General features: G+C 41.0%; 1 protein-coding gene across 1 annotated transcript in view; it reads left to right on the plus strand.

Annotated features, from left to right (window-relative positions):
• Positions 1–22586, plus strand: part of LOC144038753 (unconventional myosin-XVB-like) — a 75842-nt gene that overhangs the window by 41635 nt on the left and 11621 nt on the right. Inside the window, exons 12-27 of the mRNA XM_077551470.1 lie at positions 1709–1768; positions 1901–1976; positions 2718–2827; positions 6095–6210; positions 9798–9939; positions 10037–10148; positions 12088–12496; positions 13414–13477; positions 13553–13625; positions 13703–13779; positions 13863–13939; positions 18839–18969; positions 19770–19864; positions 20004–20081; positions 21885–21981; positions 22166–22314. Coding sequence (XP_077407596.1) covers positions 1709–1768; positions 1901–1976; positions 2718–2827; positions 6095–6210; positions 9798–9939; positions 10037–10148; positions 12088–12496; positions 13414–13477; positions 13553–13625; positions 13703–13779; positions 13863–13939; positions 18839–18969; positions 19770–19864; positions 20004–20081; positions 21885–21981; positions 22166–22314 — 1866 coding nt within the window. The remainder of the gene's footprint in view (positions 1–1708; positions 1769–1900; positions 1977–2717; positions 2828–6094; positions 6211–9797; positions 9940–10036; positions 10149–12087; positions 12497–13413; positions 13478–13552; positions 13626–13702; positions 13780–13862; positions 13940–18838; positions 18970–19769; positions 19865–20003; positions 20082–21884; positions 21982–22165; positions 22315–22586) is intronic.

Below are 22586 nucleotides of genomic sequence, written 5' to 3' on the forward strand. Positions count from 1 at the left end.
TTCACACCTGGCAAGAAAAAAATCCATATGTAAAGGTTTATTATGACATTTTCAATGAAATTCTGCTTCCAATGTGCCACTACCCCACCGTACCAGTACCCCAACCTGCAAGTACCCCAAAGTGGCCCGGGCTGCGAGGGCCCTTTATAGCTGCCCGCAGCTCTATTTTTTTTTATTTAAAGTCCATGTTTACATTATCTTCCATTTTAATGTGCCTCTTATGTTCTTCATTTACGTTCTAAAGTAATTCAAATTGAGTTTTTGCATTTAGATGTGAGGGAATGAGGGAAAATATTATTAGGAGATGGAGGTTGGGGTTACTGGTGTTTTCTGTTAACGGTTATTTTGCACATCAATGAAAAAATAACATTTTGAATGAAAATCAGTTTCTCGTGTATGCCTTGTTACAATCATGGTACAGTAGCCTAATGCATGTGTAAGACCTGTTGGTCTGGTCTTTTCCACATGGACCTCAGGGCTATACATTTGAGTTTGGGCGTACTTGGCGCGTCAGCTCCACTCCTTTTCTTAAATATTGCCTTTTCTCAGTCTTTTCTGCTATCTGACTTTACTTTTTTACCTGAGTGTCTTGTTTGGTTGTAGTGTCGGTGAGGGTGTGTGTGTGTGTGTGTGGGGGGGGGGGGGCAGTGAGCAGAGCACAACCGTCACGGGAGAGAGAGTGAGCGAGTGAGAGAGTGAGTGAGATGGTTGCTTCAAAAATGCATATGATCCATTCTTATAATGGATGGATGGATATCTTATTTGGGTTGGGGTTATACGGGGGGTGACTTCCTGATCCCATGAGACATATGTATGACCCAATGCTGATGTTTCTACTCAACCTTAGTTTTGGATGTCCTATTTGTTACATGAAATACTCAAACACAAGTTTAGTGCTGTGAACTCTGTTTTTCATTGATTATGTTGGGTCGGCTTACACTTACGCCAAGCAAAAGATGTTTCATAAAAAAACTTTACTACTTGTTCTTGTTTAACTTCGTGTGCAATTCCGAGATGAGGTCCTGTGGCCTTGTCAGGGGAAAAGTATCCACAATGGAATTCCTACACCCTGGTTCTTGTAATGTTTATAGGTGATATGGTATCCAAATTAATTCTTATACATGAGATAAGCAATGTTCATTGGGGTTTGTTAAATTTCTGAGACTTTTAGACAATAAACACGGCCCTGGTCAAATTGATTCAAGGGCATTATTGCTGTTCCCAACAGGAAAGTTATCTTCTTGATCGCTATCGTAGATTAATCAGTTCAATAACAAAGTGTAAACATGTTAATAATACATCGGATTTATATAGCGCTTTTCTTTCTTGAAACTTAAAGATGCCTCACAATGGATACATTATTCATGCACTCACACATTCACACTGTGGTGGCGGTAAGCTAATTAAGTAGCCGCAGCTGCCCTGGGGCAGGCTGACGGAAGCGAAGCTCCTAGTGTACTCCTACGGCCCCTCCGACCACCACCAAACATTCGCACCTTCCTTACACCAGTGTGAGTAGCACTGGAGGGAATGTGTGTGAAGTGCGCAGGACACATGACTTGGGGAGAACGGGGATTGAACAGCCTACCTTCTGGTTACTGAACGACCGTCTCTCCACCCTCAGCCACGGCCGCCACAAACTGAGGTCTTTTTTTTTTGCCACTCTTTCACCAACGTATGTTTGTATTTCAAATGTTTCTGTGTTCAGGTGTTTTACCCCAAAGACATGTTCAACCAACCCTACATCCTCAATCTTTTATATGAACAGGTTAGTACAAACAATATGGTTATCTAAATGTATTCAATTTTATGTCTTCCATGCTCCAGTTATGGATGTAGATTGATAGCTGTTTTGAGAGACGACAGACATGTTCCTAATTCAGTATATTTGTTTGTATAGATTATGAGGGACGCCTACTCCGACAACTCTGTGAGAATAAGCAGAGAGGAAAGAAGGAAAATGAAAGATCTGCTAGGTGAGTGTTTAGATGCTTGTGAATTATCTGGTTATGGAGTGACTAACAGGGTAGTGGGTTGGAAACCAAAAGCTGTCTCATTTGCACACAGACTTAGAGCCAAACGAGAAGGGTTATGATTAAAAAATGTGTAACTTTACACACACAGGTTCTTTTTTGTGCAAAATGTGGACAATTCATTGACATAATGCATTTCCTAGCCCCTTTCCTTAACCACAACCATAAAAAATGATTGCCTACCCCCATTCCTTACACTAACCTCAACCATAACCCAATTCAAACTAAACTCTAAAACCAAGTCTTGACCCTCAAAAAGATCTCTGAACAAAATGGAGACCTCCAAAATGTCCTTATTAGTAGGTGAGGTCCCCACTTGTCTGTGAAAAGTCAGAATGTTGTCCCCATTTTGAAGCATACCCCCCCCCCCCCCACACACACACACATATTGTACTTATATAATTGTGAGGACATCCATATAGATATAATGCATTTCCTAGCCCCTTCACCTAACCCCGACCATCAAAAAGGATTGCTTACCCTCATTTATTACCCTAACCTCAACCATTACCCAATTCAAACCTAAACTCTAAAACAAAGTCTTGACCCTCAAAAAGAGGTCTTGAGTTGTGAGGACCGGCCAAAATGTCCTCACTTCACAAAAATATCCTCAATCTGTTGGTTAACGACGTATTTTGATCCTCACAATGTACATGTCATTTTTTTCTCATTTGTCCTTGATAGCGAATCTCAATGTGGTGAGCAAGATGCAGGATGACAACATGAAGAAAAGGATTGTCATTGCTGCTCGGGACAATTGGGAAAACTACTTTTCACGATTATTTCCTGTTCAGGTAAAACTTTTATATTTATTTTTAGTATATTCTAATGTAGAGCTGTGCAAAGCTGTGCAATGTAACAATAGTGTGATATGTACAAACTTAAATCGCTGTCTTTTAGATTTTCTTAAAATCTGTTTTTTGATTTCCCTTGCGACTAGTCATGTAGTTATTTTCCTCCGCTTATTAATTTTACACCAAGCGCTATATGTCTCCAATGCTTGTTTGTCATGGACTGCATAAGATGTAAGACTGTTTGATGACGTGTGCCCTGCAATGGACTACTGTACATGAAACAATACCAGTACCTACTCTTTTTTTTTTTTTTAATTATCGGTTCCGGTGCTTAAACGGTTCTCAAATCGATACCTAAAAAATACAAAACTGCACATGCTTTGTCAAAAACAATACCTTTTTGTTTACAGGGTTAAATTGAACACTGTGGTAACTTGAAAGCCAGAAATAAAAATATTACTATCAAAATAGTTTAGAAAGCTATACCTAACTTTTCAGGTTACTATTAATAGCCTATTCTGATGAAAGGTTCTGTATCACGGTATTTTAAGACCTTTCACGGTTAACTATAGGCATATAATGATTAAATCTTACTTTTGACACCATGACGATGTAATTTCTTATGAAATATGAGTTATTTTTTCTGGCTATTTGTCTAATCCAGAAGTAAAACCCAGCCTCTCTCTGTGTGGCTGCCGCACCCCTCTTGACCTAGACCTGCTGCGCACACCGCCCACAAAACTCTGGAGTGCCGTGTCCGCGCACTCCTCCGAGTGAGGCCTGCCCCTGCAGTACAACCGTGTCTTCTTTAAATGTGGAAATTGGATGGATGTTCAATTCTTCAATAAACATTTGATACAAAACGGCTCTTTTGCCACAAGAAATCATACTGGAGGAGAAGGGGAGGGGAAAAAAAGCCCTGCATTGGACGTAAACCCTGTACCTTCTGCTCACATGGTGAGTGCGCTAAGCACTACACCATTCGTTCAAATAGGTACATTGGTGCACAAATGTCCGCTGCAGCACGTGGAACCTTTCTGGGAATTTAAGACGGCCAATTGTCATTGCACTTTGGCATTGCAAATGTGAAGGATAAGTGATTGCTTTGAATTCACTTGGACATATGTTGACTGATGAAGGCTACTTTTATCCCTATCGTGCGAGCATGGAGGTCTCAGAGAAAGTGGCAGTGTTTAGTCCGCAAAGGCGGTGCAGGGGTTGGTCCTAATTGCAGGTTATGTGGATCCACTTGTTTTGTTTGGGTTGGAAGTAGTGGTGCTTGAAGAGCAGAATGACCTAGAATTTCTCATAGAGGGGTGAATGGAGGGAAACACCACTTTGGCGGTGTTTTTGGTGAGGAACTAGCATTTTAACATGGCTAAAAGCTCCAAAAAGTTCATTTTCCACGTTACTGACTAGCTCACGACAGGTGTGGGACGTGGCGCGGTGCGCTGAAAAAAGTTAAGACAATTGATCTTTCTTCGCACTTCGCCTCGTGGCAGCCAATCAGGCTACGACACACAGAGGGTCCTGTCTGTTGTCACCCAGAGCCGGAGTGCAACAACACGGCCAGCCGGGATTGTATGGGGAGCAAGGAAGTAGGCATACAGTGCTCCACAGGCCGCCTGGTTGCCACTAAAAATGTGGAAGTGCTTGAGGGACACATACCTCGGCAGTGGTCCTTAGTCTTTTGTTAACTCATTAAAGTGATGTACACAGTAGCTGGTCACCAAGCGATACACCGGCCCCATCTGGTGTGCTTTAATGCACGGAATTCGGAAACTCCCGTGGTGAGAAACACTAACGAAGGAAGTGAGGCGGAACGCTTCTTCAGCTTGTGGTGTGAATGTAGCATTAATGTGGTACTGTCGTGCATGTCACGCAAGTTGACACCGGAAGACAAGGGGGTTTGAACTCCAGAAAAAAAAAAAAAATATATATATATATATATATATATATTTTTTTTTAAAAGAACAATAAAAGTCGGGCACTGCAATTTTCATTTTTATTCGGTCCTGTTACTACTAGTTACTTCAGAACCGGTGCCATATAAGTACCGACTTTCAGTATCCAACCCTATCTAGGACTGTTGTGGACATGGGACTTTTCATGGTTATTCAGGCAGACAGCCTTGATGCTGACCCCCACAGCAATGAAATATTTTTGCAGGCCAGACGTGTCGTGAACAGCCGACAGGCGTGGCGACCTCGGTCGCTCAGTAGTGACATGGACAGGGTCTGGTGGTGACTATAAAGTGTACGCTGTTGGAGTAGGAGATGTATGCCATAGCACAGGAACCTGGAGTTGTTGTGGTGCATGAACAGGAGCCTGGAGCTGCTGCAGAACAGGCAAGGGCGCCCATAGCCTCTATGACAGTGGTAGGCAAACTCGCCTGAGTCCTGCAGGTTTTGGATGTTTCCCTTTGCCAACACAGCTGGGATATGATCAGCTCATCAGCAAGCTCTGCATGAGCCTGATAACGATCCTGTTGATTGGAATCAGCTTGTGTTGGAAAATCAATTTGTGTTGGAAGAGGGAAACCTCCAAAACATGCAGGACTCCAGCACTCGAGGACCGAGTTTACCCACCCCTGCTCTATGGTGTTAGGAACGGGAGTCTGAAGCTGCTGCACTCCAAGAACAGAAGCATGGAGTTTCTGCACTGCAGAAACAGGAGTTGTGAGCTGCAGTGCCGCAGGAAGACGGTCTGCATGTGCTTCATGAGCCTCCCGCCAGAACGGTTGGGTAGCACAGGAAACACTTGGAAGGTGAACTCGTAAAAGCGGGTAGAAACAAGATGAGGAACCTGGTTTAGAATTACATGACAAAACTGAAAACTTATACTTTACATGGGTGTCTCCGTTGGCCACCACATGTACTGTAGGAGGTCCCGGATAGATGGCCAAGCAGCTACCCAAGAAAAGGAAAAATGAAAATATATATTGTTGAATATAAAATTGCATATATAGAGATGTAAATCTGTATCCATATCGCACAGCTCCAATTAGAGGGAATATTTAGAACAATGAGATGCTAGAAATACTCCTTTTGGTTTTGTAATCATACTTTACAGTAGTGTTCCTCAAACATTCTGAGCTGAAGAATTACGATTAAAAACGTGAGCTCTATTTCAGGCATACACTTAAATAAAACACACAATGTACGTGTATGTAAACATCTACATCAGGGATGGATGTGGCCAAATATGCACCTCCCACCTCCATTGCTACTCACCCCATTTGTTAATACTGTATCTAAATAATTGCAGTCAGACAGTGGTGATGCTCAGATTTTGGGTGTGTCTCATCGTGGGATTCGTCTCCTGAGGATGGTTGCAGCATCAGGCATTGATCCAAAACACCTCCGTCTACTTCAAAACTACAGGTAAACATCTATTTACCATACAGAAACAGCAATGTTTTACAGATTAAATTTGATCAATGGAAGAACAGGTCGATCTCCACATTAATGTGTGCATTTTGGGTAAAAATGCAAATCAGCAAGGAAATAATGCTTGTTGTCTGTGTGGATGGTGGATGCTTGTTAAGCTTCTCATTCATCTAGGTTATCTTACTCTCAGGGAAATAAGTCGATCGCAACTGGGGTGTTTCAGGTTGTCCCATGGGGAACATATTAGGTTAAAAGTGTTGGTAGCTCTTTCAAATACCAAAAGCTCTCACCAAAAGCTCTAACCTCTTCTTCAAGGAAAGAAAAGCTGTGACTGGAAAAATGAAAAAAAAAATCACAATCCTACAAGCAGACAAGGGGAGATGCACAGTAATTATAAATACAGCGGACTACCGTAGTAAAATGCTTAAATATCTAAATACAGTAATGCCAAGTTGCCAACATCTACTATGGACTGAAAACAGACCCAACAGCAAGTAGAAAAGAATCCCTGAGTACCGCCAAAAGTTATTCACCTATTCACCTTATTCCTGAGAGCTCTGTAGAAACCTTTGTGGGAGCGACTACCTGTAAGACACTGAAAGTACCTATAAATAATTTGTTAAAATGGCTTAACGTTTACCGGGGCGGTTTATTTGAATATTTTTGGTTCTCTTTTCTAAGCGATGATAAGCCCCCCGTAGCATTTAAAAATGTATTGCACAACTGGGAACCTGTTGGCAGCAACCAGAAGAAGTTTAAGTCTGTTGCTTCAGGAGCCATTTTTTTTAATCATGCACCCCCAAACGAAAAGACAATGTTGTTTCGATAATAGATACAGTTCCCAGCACTTACCTGAGGATGGAGAAGGCAGAAGGATTAGGCTGAAAATCTTCATTTGAAAAAAACACCTAAACATATGTAGTGTGCGCCTTTCAATTTGTGGACAAAAAGCAGAAGCCCACTGATAAACATATGCGTCAAACTGAGTGCTTGCATTACGACAAACCACAGGGTTCAATCAGAAATCTGGCCCGATCACATGGTTGCTGACTCGATCGGAATCGGACGTTGTTTCCCGATCAGGACTCGGATAATTATTTGCGGTTAAGTGTGCGGTATTACATCACTTTGCTACTGTGATACTATTGGGTGAATGCCGTCCAGCCGGTAAAACAAGGAAATAGCTATTGAGTATACTGTTTAGAGGTATTTGGAAGTAAATGATAATAAGTTTTTATCATCTTTATTATGGAAAGCGGAGACGGTGTGACTTGAAGTGTGTGCAAATTGAGCATTTCATGCGGTGGAAAGGACAGAGTTGCGTTGCATGCTTCCCCGCTGCACATCACTGAGGGCGCTGTCCCCCGCACCAGCAACCCTGGACGTTGCTACGGGCCTTTCCCGCGGGTCCAGCGACGGCACACGCCGGTGTCAGATCAGCATACCTCGTCAGATTAGCATAGCCATATTGCTGCCTCTATGTAATCTCTATCTGTAGCCTCACCCTAAAGCCTACTACTTCTACTGTGCATGACCCGGTCCTGCAGCGCATGCACTGAAGTGTGAGGTGTGCTACTCCAATGGGTATGCTGTTTTGTCGGGATACCGGAAATCCTTAGTAGCGTCATCGCTCTTGGTGGGGACAGGAAGGTGCATATAATTCCATAAGCAACAAGAAGAGCAAGGTTGTTGAGGAAAGAACAGAGTGTCATGTTTACATAATAAGAAATCCGAGCAACCACTGAGAAATCACATGGCAGTCATAGATGAGCTAACTCAAAAGACTAGAAAAAGACAAAAGGCTCAAGACTGAGCTGTCTAACTGCACCTCAGAGAAACGGCACTCTTGGGGAATAAAATGTACATATCGTGGAGAAAACAGATAGTTTGACAGAGAATTGAGAGAGGTCATTTGCATTAAGGTTGCCTAAGGTTCCTCTACTATTATTCTTACAACTGAATGCAATATTAACGAGGGTAAATCCACCCAAACAACTTGTTGACAGGATGAAGCCTCTCCAGTGTATCGCAACACCTGTTATTTTGCATCCCAAAAGAGCGACACCATTAGGTGGGGTGCACCTCTAACTTTGGGATAAATATGCAGGTAGTTTTCCTCACCACGGCTCAGGCTAGAGCACTCCTATCAAGCCTATGCACATGAACTGATCACGACTGCTTGGATGAGAGGTGAAATGTCTGAGACAACCAGAATAAATCTCCAAATCTAAGACCATGTTCTTGGAAAAGGGTGAAGTGCCCTCTTTGGGTCGGGGATGAGATCCTGCCCCAAGTGGAGGAGTTTAAGTATCTTGGGGTCTTGTTCACGAGTGAGGGTAGGATGAAGCGGGAGATCGACAAGCGGATCGGTGCAGCGACTGCAGTGATGTTGACTCTGTATCGGTCCGTTGTGGTGAAAGAGCTGAGCCGAAAGGCGAAGCTCTTGATTTACAGGTCAATCTACGTTCCTATCCTCACCTATGGTCACAAGCTGTGACAAGATCTCGGATAAAAGCGGCCAAAATAAGTTTCTTCGGCAGGGTGTCCGGGCTCTCCCTTAGAGATAGGGTGAGAAGTCAGTCATCCGGGAGTGGCTCAGGGTAGAATCGCTACTCCTCTGCATGGAGAGGAGCCAGTTGAGGTGGCTTGGGCATCTGGTTCGGATGCCTCCTGGACGCCTCCCTGGAGAGGTGTTTCAGGCATTTCCCACCGACGGGAGGCCCCGGCCGGGGCTGATCCAGGACACACTGGAGAGACTATGTCTCTCGGCTGGCGTGGGAACGCCTTGGGATCCCGCCAGAGGAGCTAGATGAAGTGGCTGGGGAGAGGGAAGTCTGGACTTTACTGCTAAAGCTGCTGCCCCTGCGACCCGACCCCGGATAAGTGTTAGAAGATGGATGAATGGACAACCAGAACATTCTGTCTGTGTGTAGTCTGTAGTGGAGCATGTTCTCCATGTACTTGTATTGGTTTTCTCGGGGAAAAAATACTGCACAGGTACCATATATGCCCCACAATTGATTGTCCAGGGCTTGCCTCTCAACAAAATAGCTGGGATAGGCTCCAGCGTGTAACAATTCGTATTTTGGCTCCGTGCCACATGATGGTACCTCTTTGTTTTGTTATGCCTATGGGAAACCTTTTTTTGCCTTTGAATGTATTTTTTGCCATGGACCTGAGTGGTCGTGTACATAATTGTACGCTTATCCGTGACGCATGATCGCACCGAGAAACATATATTTTTTGTCTCTTAATAAAGTAAGTTACATGTGGACATTCAGCCCCATTTTTGCTCCCTATTTGGTTATCCAGTAGTGCCCGCCGTCCCTGGCTGTACTCGGCCCAAACCATCACGCTAGAAACTACCCCAATGACCCTGAACAAAGCGAGAGACAAAATTTGATGTATGTATTGATAGAATGATGGATATGATGTGACATTTTAATTGATTAAATTATATTTAAAATCTGATCAAATTTCACTAAAAGTTTTAAATGATACAGAAGACACTGTCCTTTCAGTTTTAGTTTTAGCTGGTATTTTGAAGTACACTAATTTAGCTTGGTCGTGTATCTAAAAAGCTTTGCAGAGTTGCTATCGGTTGAACTCTGCGGCACAAACCAAGTCCAACTGGAGCTGACAAATGAAAACCTGCAGCTGTACTCCTGCAGAGCTCCTCAAATAATTGCCATGGTTCAATTCTTCCACAAAGAGCTCATTAAGGTATGAAGTGCTCTTTCTTGCTTCGTAATTCATAGCCCCAAATGTCTTTTATCCCTTTAATTGACGTTTTTGAATGTTGTGCTCTTTGGTTCTCCAGAATTCTGGCCACGTGGTTGCCCTGAAGAGCTTTGTAACAGATGACAAGAGCCTGCTCAGCTTCAGCAAAGGGGATGTTATGAAGTTACTACCAATGGAGGGACTCCAACCGGGTAAACATTGCTATAACCTACTAGGGGCTGTTCCTTGTTATGTTTAGGTGTAGTGACCACCATCAAAATAAAGTATGTAAAATATGAAAATATGTATGTTTTATCATGGTAAATATGGGCACCAACATTTGTTGATTCGAAAAAATTTCCAACATTCCAGGGACTTCCAGAGACTTTTGAGGGAGTTGTGTTCAGGATCAGAAACATCTTCATTGGCCAAGTATTTTAAAACATACAGTAAATTTGTTTCTGGTCGTTGGAGCTAATCTAATTCAGTACAACAAGTGTGCAAAGGTTGGAGAGTCATTAAGCAACAAAGCATCCAGTAGTATGGTATTACCGATCAACAAAATTACTGATAGTACCGGTGAAAGTATTGATCAACAAATGAACTTAGATCAAAACAGCCCGGCAGTCTGTCACACAAGTGCCAAACTTCTTCACCCTTGAATCATCCCCCTTTTAGGTTACAAATGCAGAAGTTCAAAAACAAAAATACATCACAATGTCAAAAATCAATACATAAAAAATAAAACTTGAGAAACTTCGGTTTTCCCTCAAGGGTTCATTGGCTGCCTTTGAAGAAACCTGGGCACCTCTTTTAAATCATATAGACGTTTCAATAACTTTTATTCATTTTGACTGTGTATGCTGTATTTGTAAGGTCCTTCTGTGGATGGGATGTAAGGGTTTAGGGGGAAAAATACCTGAGTGTGGTTTCTATGTATAGTACTGTTGATGTCATTTGATAAATGTCTTCCAATAAAAAAAGTTAACCCCCCCCAAAAATCAATACATAAAAAATGTCAAGACTTCACATGAATAACTACAGTATTTTTTGGACTATAAGCCGCTACTTCACTTGCATTTGACCCTGCGTCTAATAAAAAGGTGCGGCTCATCCATCAGATCACAAGATCGCACTATAAAGGAAGCGCAAGAGCGTGAGGTAGAGCAAAACAAACCGAGTGAGCCCAAATACAACCCGGTGTGGTAACGTTAAAACACCAGCGGCTCGAATATTCCCCAAATTTAGCTAGCGCGGCTTATAGTCAGGTGCACCTTTAAGGCCAGAAATTACTGTATATGTCATTTTTCACTCTTCTAAAATGGGCCTATCGCTTTTTAATCCTTATTCTCACGAAATGCAGAGTGTGACTATCTTTCATAGGCTTTCAACTTCCCTACATTACAATGTAATAAAAAGCTGTTTCAGAGTAAATATTTTGCTCAAATAAAGCATACGGTAGCGATAAGCAAGCAAGTTTTCTGGTAGCAAGGCCGCGTGAATGCACATCTTAAAACTTTAGGGATCTTTTTCAAATCCTAACCCTAAATCATTTTTGTAAACTTGGAGTCTGGTGCAAAGGTGCAGAATTATTTTATAAGGGCAATTTGCTTTTTTGGACCTATTCTTCAACTCATTACCATTTAGTCACATCCCCCAAAATGGCGTGCCTTTTTCATACATGACACCCTTCTCTCCACCGTCTCCAGCTTGTCACTGTTACACCTGGCTTGTCCTAAGACACCTGATAACTCATGTCTTGTTGATGGTCCAAATTGTACAAATTCTGATAGGGTTTATAGTTACTGTATGACCGCAGCTGTATAAGTGACATAGGGTCGCTGAGGACCAATGAAAATGTAGTACAACAGAGCACAGTACTGATGCAATCATCAATGGTGCTATATTTGACTGATTTCAAGACCCCCAAAATGAAATACATAACTTTTTTCACCACTTTGTTTTCTGACATGTCGAGGGCCTCAAAAAGGTGGATGGTAGGGGTGTTTGTGTCCCCAAATGGATTTGCGAAGGAGGTTTTGTGTGCTCCAGTCCAACAATAAACTGAACCATTGAAATATAGAAGACAAATCATGAGGTATTACAATGTGCGTGTACAATTAACTGCTCCTCTCAAATAATTTATTTCAGGTTGGCTTTTTGGCACAATGGGAGGACGCTCCGGTCTTTTCCCAGAGGATCTAACCCAGCCATCTGCTGCATTGGACTACCATTATCTCCAATTGGATCGAAGAGATGATCGGTTGAAAAGCATGAGAGGTGCAAGAGCGTCCAGTCAACAAAAAGAAGTTCTGGTTCTCACAGAGAAGCAAATTGAGAACATTGATTCCCAGTGGAGTACTGTAGATGTCTCATCCCAGAGAACAGCGCAAAGATCCATCCAGGGGTCACCTCAAGAGTTACAGAGGCCAAACAGTGATTCAGAATGGCAGCGAGATGTCTCATCCCAGAGATCAATACAGATACCCATCCAGGAATCAAATCAAGATAGAGACATCCACATGTCAGCAATGGCTGCATTTGCCATGAAATTCTTCAGGTACTGAATGAGATACACATTTACACTCACTACTCAGAAAACACGTCAGTACTGAGTACAGTTCTGGGTCCCCATAGCCTACCCCCACCCCCCCAAAAAAACTGTTTAGGGGTTCACATACTTTTTACACTTTTTGAAGAAGAAGGTTTTTGATTTTGAAAAAATACATTTATTTGCCGCACTTATTTACATTCATTTCATAACACACAGCTCGAGCAAGAGCAATTAAATAAATAGATAAAAAAAAAAGCTTTTACATCAAAACATCACTAAAATATAGCGCCTCCTCATTCACGTCGCACAGTGCCCCGTTAACAGTCCACATCTCACAAAAACTATCCAAATCTCCTGCTCTCTTGTAAGAAGAAGAAAAAGAAAATAAATTCTTTGTGTGGTATTAATTGAAGATTTAGCTCTACTGCTGTGACTCTGGAGATGTTGATCCGATTACATTTTATGAGAAATTCAAAATTCTATTTAATTCTGAAGCTCTCACATACTTTTTCTTGCAAGTGTATGTGTATGTGCATCACATCTATTTGTGTATATGCACTGTGTATAGCTTGAACATAGACAGGCAGTTTTTCATATACAATGGACCCCGCTATTCACAGTGAATTGGGACTGGGCCGGCCCACAAATAGCTACAATCTACATTTGAAATGCATTGAGGGGAGGGGAATATTAACCCACAAAAATCTTCAAAACAGCAATAATAAACCTACAATATAAGTTTTCCATCAAAATGTGAGGAATGGTGGAAATATTGAAAAAAAATCCACAAATATGTGAATTTGCTGGTGCCAAACTGTGAGTATGTGGGGTTCCGCTGTGTAGTATGTGTATGCATGTAGTTAATTTTTTTCAACAGTTGAAATTGAGATTTTAATATGTTTATCTTAACCTGTTTATCAAAGAATGGGAAATGAAGGCTCAAAATCAAGTGTCAAGACTTTTTCTGAGGCAGTTCAATTCACAGAGGTAAATGAAAGCCAGCGATAGCAATTTCTTATAAATCATGCAGTATTTTCAAAAACACATCTGATTCATTTGCAGGTGCCCATTCAAGAGTCCCTAATTTTCTACAATGATCTTGACAGCAATGACTTATCAGTCCAATGCTTTCTGAGTAAGTATAATCATGCTAAAATGTTATTTTAAATTAAACATTTTGTTTGTTACCTAATAATCATGGCTTCTTCAAAGATGTGATGCAATTCATGGGCGATGCAGCCATGAAAAAGCGTACCACCCAAAAAGACTGTCTGAGTCACATCTTGCTGGTTGGTGCTTACATAAATAGTGAATCTTACACAAAATGGACTTTGAAAAACAAAGAGAAATATTTTTTTCGTTCTCTTTTCAGCTAGGGAACGAAAGAGAACTGCTGAGAGATGAAATCTACAGTCAGGTTATCAAGCAAACCACCAAAAACCATACTAAGTAAGTGTGTTTTGTAACATTTGAAACAACTTGCATTCTTCTATTAACACTTAACACTGCATAGTAGTCATTAAAATAGGCCAAGGTGAGTATGTAACTGTAATTCCTGAGCCTTTGTGTATCTTGACGGAAGAACGTGTCTGATCTTGTTTTTCCTCCCAACCGGCGTAACGTTCAAATTGTTAAGGCTTCCTGTAATTACCAACACTGATGAAATAGGGAGATGAAAGCTTGCTTAAGTTGGTGTTGAGAGACATTCATGTAGATCAGAGGTGTCCAAACTCGAAAAATTAAGTTCATTAACCCGTTTGCTCCCAAAAACGTATAAATAAATGTTTTAAGTGTCCCAAAGACGGATTTATACGTTTTTATGTTGTTGTTTTTTAATGCTTGAGCATACTGAAGGCTTTGATGCAGCCTCTCAATTGCGGAGAACGGTTGAAGAAATAGTAGTTATTACAAAAACGGTCAGTAGGTGGCAGCAGAGTATAAGAGATCAGTCAGGGCCATATTGCAACAAGCTCTTTTTCCCAGTGTTTTCAACAGGTTTGTGAATAATGATGAAAATTAGCTATATTCTAATGCTAATTGCTGCAAAACGGCAATGCTTTTTTTCCTGATGAAAGAAGAGACTGTAATCTTTCTTTTGATAAGTTCCATGTTTCAGATCAATAGAACACAATATTCTGTGGGCTTTGCAAAATCAGTCAAAATCCAGTAAAACAAGCAGGGAGTGAAGGGGGTTGGTTCAGTGAAAATGGCTGAGAGTGAATGAGTTAAATTAATTGCTTGCCCTTGACTTGTAGTATGCCTGTGATCAGCTTGCTTACAGCACAGTTCTCTAGGGAAGCCGACTATTGTCCACACTTTTCTTGCACTACGGACCACGTAAGGACATATATGGGATCGCCGAAGCTGCGGTGCATTGACATGGGGGGGAAAAAACGATGAAGCCTCACAACTCTCCTGCACCCGTTTGACCAGCTCACGGCGAATGTGCCATTAGCTAGTCAAGCTAGCTGCTGCAATGATTGTTGATAGGTTTATATGCTTCTATAGCAGGGGTAGGCTCACTCTGTCCTCGAGGGCCGGAGTCCTGCAGGTTTTGGATGTTTCACTTCTCCAACGCAGTATGATGTATGATCAGCTCAGTAGCAAGCTCTGCAGAAGCATGATAACGACCCTGTTGTATTGGAATCAGCTGCATTGGAGCAGGGAAACATTCAAAACCTGTAGAACTCCAGCCCTCGAGGACCGAGTTTGCCCACCACTGTTCTATAGGGTTAACTTCAAAATAAAAGCTTGACAGTTAATACTGTAAATAGATTGCAATGCCTTATCTAGAAGTTATCCCTTGGAAGCAATTGTAGCAGCTAACTGACCAGGAAATTAAGTGATCGTTGTGCGCATCAAATTCTGGTGTCCTTCACAGGGACTGGTACAATGCCGCAACCGAAAAATAAAAGCCACTGTATCGTGCTGGGATGCTCTTCCTCCGTTTTAAACTTTATCAAAGCAGCCTTTCTTTTCATTTCATTAGTTTCCCTGCGACATGAAACTAAAACAGAAGTGGATTCGAGCGACTCGTCGGGATTAAAAAACACATTATATTTTCAGGAAAAGGCAACACGCAAGTCTACAGTAGCATTTCACCTCGGAGGATTTCGTGTTTGGGCTAAAGTGTCAGATGCCTAAAACCCGAGGCTGTTCCAAGCCTTTCCCCTTCGATTAACTTTACAACGCCTTACTGAGCAAACGAGCCCTCACGGGAAACTTGGTCAGCACATACTGGGATTGTGACACATGTACGTACAAAAACACACATCACACGTTGTCATCATCATCATCATCACTGATAAAACAGACTATAATACTTAAATAAGGTCCTCTATATCCTTACTATGATTTAGGCCATTAGAGTTTGTGGTTACCTTCGTACCTTGTGAGAGACTGTGGGGGACGGTGGGACGAGTTTGTAAAAGACTTAATTTCAGAAAACTACGACCAATCATAAAGAAACCTTTCATATTGTTATTTTTAAAAGATTGATTTAGGCGTAAATTAGAGATGTGCATGTCAATTTTGGTGGTAATTGGTCATAGTTAACGCATTAAGCTTTTTATAGTGAGCGTCTATGGGGAGGAAGGCTGAATGCCGATATAATCCATAATACTGTGGCAATTGTTTTTATATTTTCATAGGTTGAACTTGGCATAAGACTTTCTTAAAATAGCAATATGATCGGTTTGTTTACGATTGGTCGGAGTTTTCTGAAATTAAGACACATACAAGCTCCCCCCACCCTACCCCACAGTCTCTCATAAGGTACGAAGGTAACCACTAACTCTGTTGGCCTAATATATAGTAAGGATATAGAGGACCTTATTTAAGTATTATAGTCTGTTTTCAATGATGATGATGGCAACGTGTGATGTGTGTTTGTGTTTTTGTACGTGTGTCATAATCATAAACCAAGTTTCCCGTGAGGGCTCGTTTGCTTGCAGCAGCATCGGTCAAAAACACAGACTCCCATGTAGGAGGCTTCCTAAAGTTAATCCAAAGGAAAAGGCTTGGAACAGCCTAGGGTTTCGGGCATCTGACACTTTAGCCCCAACACGAAATCCTCAGAGGTGAAATGCTACTGTAGACTTGCGTTACCATGGCATATGTACTGTACTATATTTTGTCAAGAGATGGTTGTATTACTGAAGCAATGTATATGATTATTATAGCAAGCAAATTAACTATGAAAGAAAATATCTGCTTATGACCTTGACCGCAGTTACCGTTGCTTACCTGACCTTTCCCCTAGTTAGTTATTGTTACAGTGGCCTCTGTTGGATGTTACAAGCATTACAGCCTGTAACCTTTCCCTTAGTTACAGTAGTTGCCGAGCTAACCTGACATTTACCCAGTGGCCCTTAGTGGATGTTGTAGGCATTGCAGCCTACATTTGAAAACATAATGTAAATGTGACCAAGCTGTTTAAATGCTTTGGCAGCCTCTGGTGATTAATCAAATCACAACACCAATTCTGACCCATTGTGATACTTTCTAAAGGCTGAATTATTCCCTACCTTGTCATCATTACTGCACACTGGGTTAAACTAATATGTGTATCTGGGACTGAAGGCATTACCTCTAACGTCACTTTGCAAGTAAAGAGCATCTTTAGCATTTTAACATGGTGATATTTGAAAAACCACCAAGGCTCCACCAATCTTTTATTCCTTCTGTAGCGATTATTTGGGTTGCCGTAATGGCTTATGAGAAATTTAGATGGTACTGAGGGGAGTTGTAATTTCCTCAGCAACCTCTGGGGCACCACGTTGCCTTTGCTTGTTTGTAGGAGCAAAATAAACGATACAATACCTATTATCAAGTATTCATAATCTGAAGTTGCTACTTTAGTTAATCATGGAGTTCTTTGCTTTCATAAGAGAATTACTAATCCACTCAGTAAACACAAATGATTCGGCAGAAATTGAGTTTCTAGACAACAAATTTATTTAGTAAACACACACATATACTGTATCAGTCACAGCCTAACCTATTAATGAAACGGAATAAAAATGTGAATCAAAGATAAAAAGAAAACATGCAACCTAAGTAACTAAGAAAAAGGGAATGGAAAAGGTAGATGGGGGATAAAGATGGAAGCGTTTTGACCTGTCAATCATTTTATGTTTGAAAAAAGCATTGCACCAGTAGTATATGGTCAGATTGCAATGAGGGCGCAATTTACGGACTGTTTCAGTTGCACGGGAGAGAGAGAGAGACTCGATGAGCGTAGATCCTCGTTTGAACGCTGGAATGCTGCACCAGGTCTGTGGGGCGCTTCGGGCTCACGGCTGGAACAGACGCGCGCCTTGGGGATGCGCAGGGTTGTTGTGAGTCCTTGCTTGATGCGTGCTGTGGCTCTAGTCCGGGGCTCAAAGGAAGAAGCCGCGGTGTCACCCTCAGCGACCATGTTTCTAGTAATGATCAGGAAAAGTTCATGGGGCCAGACGTGAGGTGAAGAGCAGGTGGGGAAGATAGTAGGAAGGGAAGAGCGAGAAGTTCCTTCGCGCGCTGGCTTTTTAACTGTAACCCAGGGGGCCGGCAGTTTGGTCTCGCCTCTTCCGTGCGCATGAAGCAGACATGGTCGACTGAGACCAAGCTTTTGGAATTAGTATTTGATATTTTTTATCAGAATTGACAAGCTAGATGCTTTATTTATCATTCTGAACACATTTCAAACATTACCACGATCATAAAGTTATTGAATCCGCTAAGCTTACTAATTAGCTAAATTTAGGTGGCTACAGAAATTACACACATCATTCTTTTGAGATAGACATACAGGTTGTGTACAAAGATAAAACACAGGTGTCACTTGATGTCAGTCCAGTACATAGCGTCTGTGTATGTCCCGAATTATGTAGACTTCAGATTAATTAGGAGCGGCAGGATTCTTGAGGATAACCGTTAGTGACCGCTGGAGGGCACTGTTGTACCATATATCTTCCAAAAAACATTGTTTCCAAAAAAACACGTAGCTAATTCGTGTGGATAGACCAGACCATAAAATATGGTCTGTCCAGACCAAACAGGCTTTCAGGTCTGTTGGAGCTGTGGGTTATAAAACAAAATCCAGTCCCTGCTGGAGGGAAACTCAAAGAGACCTTTTTAAACTGAAAACACAGAGTTAAAACACGCACACACATTCCCCAGGGGGAAATGTTTAAAAAGGAAAAATTGAGGGTGACGGGCAGTATTCGTTACACTTTAACCTATTCTATTCAACATTTTCCTCCCTGGCTTTTAACCATTCAGCTCGACAAATACCAGACATCTGTTATGTAATGTCTTTTCAATTGTGGAAAAAAGATAACCTCACATTCATGTATGTTTAAACAGATCCAGCTGCATTTTAGGCTGGCGTCTACTCAACCTGGTTGCTGGGTTCTTCCCTTGCTCTGGTAATCTAAGGCCCTATGTTACACGCCACCTGCATGACATCGCTATGGACCATGAACACCCTTACCGAGGTACAACAGTATTCATTTGAGCTGATTAATTTACATCAGATATAAGTGTGACTACTTTTGCTTTCAGGACAAAGGGACTATTTTCCCATTTACGACTAGGTCCTTTTTTCAGGCCTCATATTTTTCGTATTATCCTATCTAGACTTCTGACACACCCACCACGTCTAAGGGGGGATTGAATGTAGAACATCAAAAAGGTGTAAATCATTGACATTGTTGGCTGCATGGAAATCCTTAAACGTGTACTTTTCTTGTTTTGTTAACATATTTTAATTTTTTAAGCAGGTGCCAAATCAAGGTCCAGAAAGTAAAAACCCTGCCACAGTTTGCCTTCAGCTTCAGCTTAGTGGACTAGCGGTAGAGTGTCTGCCATGAGACTGGGAGGTCGTGGGTTCAGACACCGGCAAGGTCATACCAAAGACTATAAAAAATGGGACCCATTTGCCTCCCTCCCTGCTTGACACTCAGCATTAAGGATTTCAAGTTAGGGGGTTAGATCACCAAATGATTTCTGAGCGGGGCTCCTGCTGCTCACCGAAAAAAAAAATATATATATATAAATTTGTAACTTCCTACTGGACAGTTGGGAAATCAGCAAATCAAGAGCTCCTTTTATACAAATGGTAGAGCACCGGGCTAAAGACAATGTCCTGGACAATGAAACAGTAGTAAGGCTGCATGTTTTTTTTAGGCTGGAAAGGAATTAGTTTCCTGGTTACAGCGTATGTACAGTATATTAGCCTATCAAAATAATTAAATGTAATGTCTGTTTTGCTTCCCGCAATTGTATTTGCTCTCAGAACTAGCATCTGTGTGCCAGGATAACCTTCAGAGATCTCTCAATTTCGGTGGTCGGCGTAACATCCCTTCACATATTGAGCTGGAGGCCAACCTGGCAAGTAGAGTTATTGCTTTATACACATTGGACTACTGTACAAAATTTGCTGCTAAAAATAGTCAAACTAATCTAGCATTGTTTGCAGGTGTAATTTTATTTGATTTTTTACATTATTTTGTTTGTTTTTGTTTTTCAGGCTGGTAAATCCTTGCAGCTTATTTCTATCCAGCTTCCAGGACAGGTGGAATTCCCTATCAAGATACATAGTTTCAGTGTAGGTATTACTTTCTCCCATCTGAGGATGATAGGGTAGTAATAGTTTCATTTGGGAAATGTTCCCATTATCTGTCTGTATAGATGTATTTATTACATTATGCACAATAGTATTTATTACAATAGGCATGTCACTTATGAGGATACACATGTAAATGTCTCAAAAACAAATGGAATGTGGTCATATCCGAGTAATTTTGACAATTTCCATGAGTCATACTTTAAGGATTTATTAAATCCCTTCTAAATGTGAACCAGCTATATTTTAGTATATGGGGGTGATGATATTCAATAGTAAACCATTTTTGATTATGCAAACCAGTAGTGCAATTTTTTCTTGTTCTTGCTGACAGTCTTGTATTCAATGGAAGTACAAGAAAACTACTACAAAATGTTTGTCTTTACAACTTTCATTTCACAAAAAGGCAGCAACTGGAATTCTTTTTCTATGCCCTCTCCCACCCCCACTAGGCAAATGTAATTGTACTACCACTACTACTACTACTACTACTACTACTACTACTACTATTACAGTTGTTGTGGAGTAGATCTTTTCCTCCGCGTGTTCATTTTCTTTCGGGTAGTGAGAATGTTGGCTATCTGAGTACAGGCTGGAGATCGATGAACAGTTCCTTCAAAGCTTTTATAAAGAATTTCCGGGCACAAGTGAGTTACAGACAATGGCTGTAGCCTCTTACAAGTGCGAAGATTACAGAGGACTTACAATATTCTTATACTATCTTGAAGGGCGGTACCACACATTTTCCAGTAAACAGTTCAACCGGAGTTGATCGGACATGAGATAATACTCAAGGACACTATTCAGACACCGAACAAAGCCCATTTGAGGAATAGTTATTCAGTCATGACTGCACCTGGCAGAAATTGCGATAACACTCATAAGGATACATCCGCAGAACAAAGCTCTACTGAGGAAATTAAATCAGTTATGACTAAATCTGGGCAGAAGATACATTTCACAGTATAGATGGCAATGGCGCTCTCATTGTCAGATTGTGCTTCGAAAAGTACACTGCAAAGTATGGTCGCGGCATTGACCATACATTAATCCTGACTTACTCATTATGATTAAAAGAAAAGCAGCATAAATTTTTGTTTTTGTTTTGTAAGTTAAAGTTAAAGTGAAAAATAAATGAAATGAATTGTTTAGAATAAATATAATCACTAGTCATTCTGGTGACCAGTAGTTGTGTTGTTACTTTAGCTAATGCTAAATGATATCTTGGTTGATATCTAAAGATATTGAAAGTGAAGTTACCTAAAGCGTTTCATTTTGCCAAATGGTCTTGCCATTGTGACACATTGTTTTACAATAGAAAACAAAGGTCTAAAAATGCACAAAAACTCACCAAATTCCCAAGATGTTTTCGCTTCAAAAATTGTTGAATGAAAGTATGTCTTTGCTAGCAGTGAATGGAGGACAAGCCATTTTGTTATCAGGCTATGTTCATGCACAGATGTATATACACAGTCGCAGATATTGCGTATGAGAGATTATTTTCCACCAGTTTGTGTCTATTACCAGCCAAAACTAAATAGGAGTTAAAACCAACAGCAAACTCAAGGGCAAATTTAAGTCAACTCAAGTCATCAACAAAATACCATTGATGGGCCCTTCAGTGAATACCTGGTGTGCCCAATTTCCAGTCAGCCCTAAATGGAGTATGTTTGGTGGGATACAATTTAATGCTTCCTTGACCATAAAGTTCTAGTTGTATTTATCTGTGAATAAAAGCATCTGTTGTTGAAGTAAGAGCATATATTTGTGTTGTTTGTCCTCAAGATGGCAGCAGATGTGGTAAATGAACTCTGCAAAGAAATGAGTATCTCTAATCTCGCTGAAATTAAAGAATTCTCCATCTTCGCCAACCGACAGCAAGGTACAAGAGATCTGCATGACATTTTATTTTCACATTATATTGTTTATATCATTCATACTACCTGGGGAAACTGTCTATGTCATGGTGATTCTGTTGGTGATTTTTTCTCTCATTGGCATCTGTTATTAAACTGATGAAGATGTCACTGTTTTAGAAGAGACAAATGTGGCCCTCCTATTTTCAGATGAAATGGTGCGCCCTCTTCATTCCAGTGAGTACCTGATGGATTTTTTGCTGGATGATGGCTGCATCTTCTTTTCATTAAGAAGAGTGATGTGGCTAATCCCTCTATGTTTCAACAATGATTTATATGTGGACTTTCACTATCAGCAGGTAAGTGAAGGTATTAGTTGATCACTATATTAAGTGTAATCTTTGCGTGTTCAAAATAATTGGATAAGAGATCTGATGAAGAAGCCTTCTTTGCAAAGAGAATTTATTTTAGGAGCTCCTAAAAGACACAAGATTTAATGCTTACATTCTAATGTGATGTTAAGCCTCGAGTGTGTCAATATGAAAACACACAGTCGTTTTATAGATGAAAAAAGCATACTCCTCCTCTGAGGCTGGACAAAGGGTTAGTAATTATAATAGACAGACAAGTG

This window comes from Vanacampus margaritifer, chromosome 18 (genome assembly GCF_051991255.1).
Source record: "Vanacampus margaritifer isolate UIUO_Vmar chromosome 18, RoL_Vmar_1.0, whole genome shotgun sequence".
NCBI lineage: Eukaryota > Metazoa > Chordata > Actinopteri > Syngnathiformes > Syngnathidae > Vanacampus > Vanacampus margaritifer.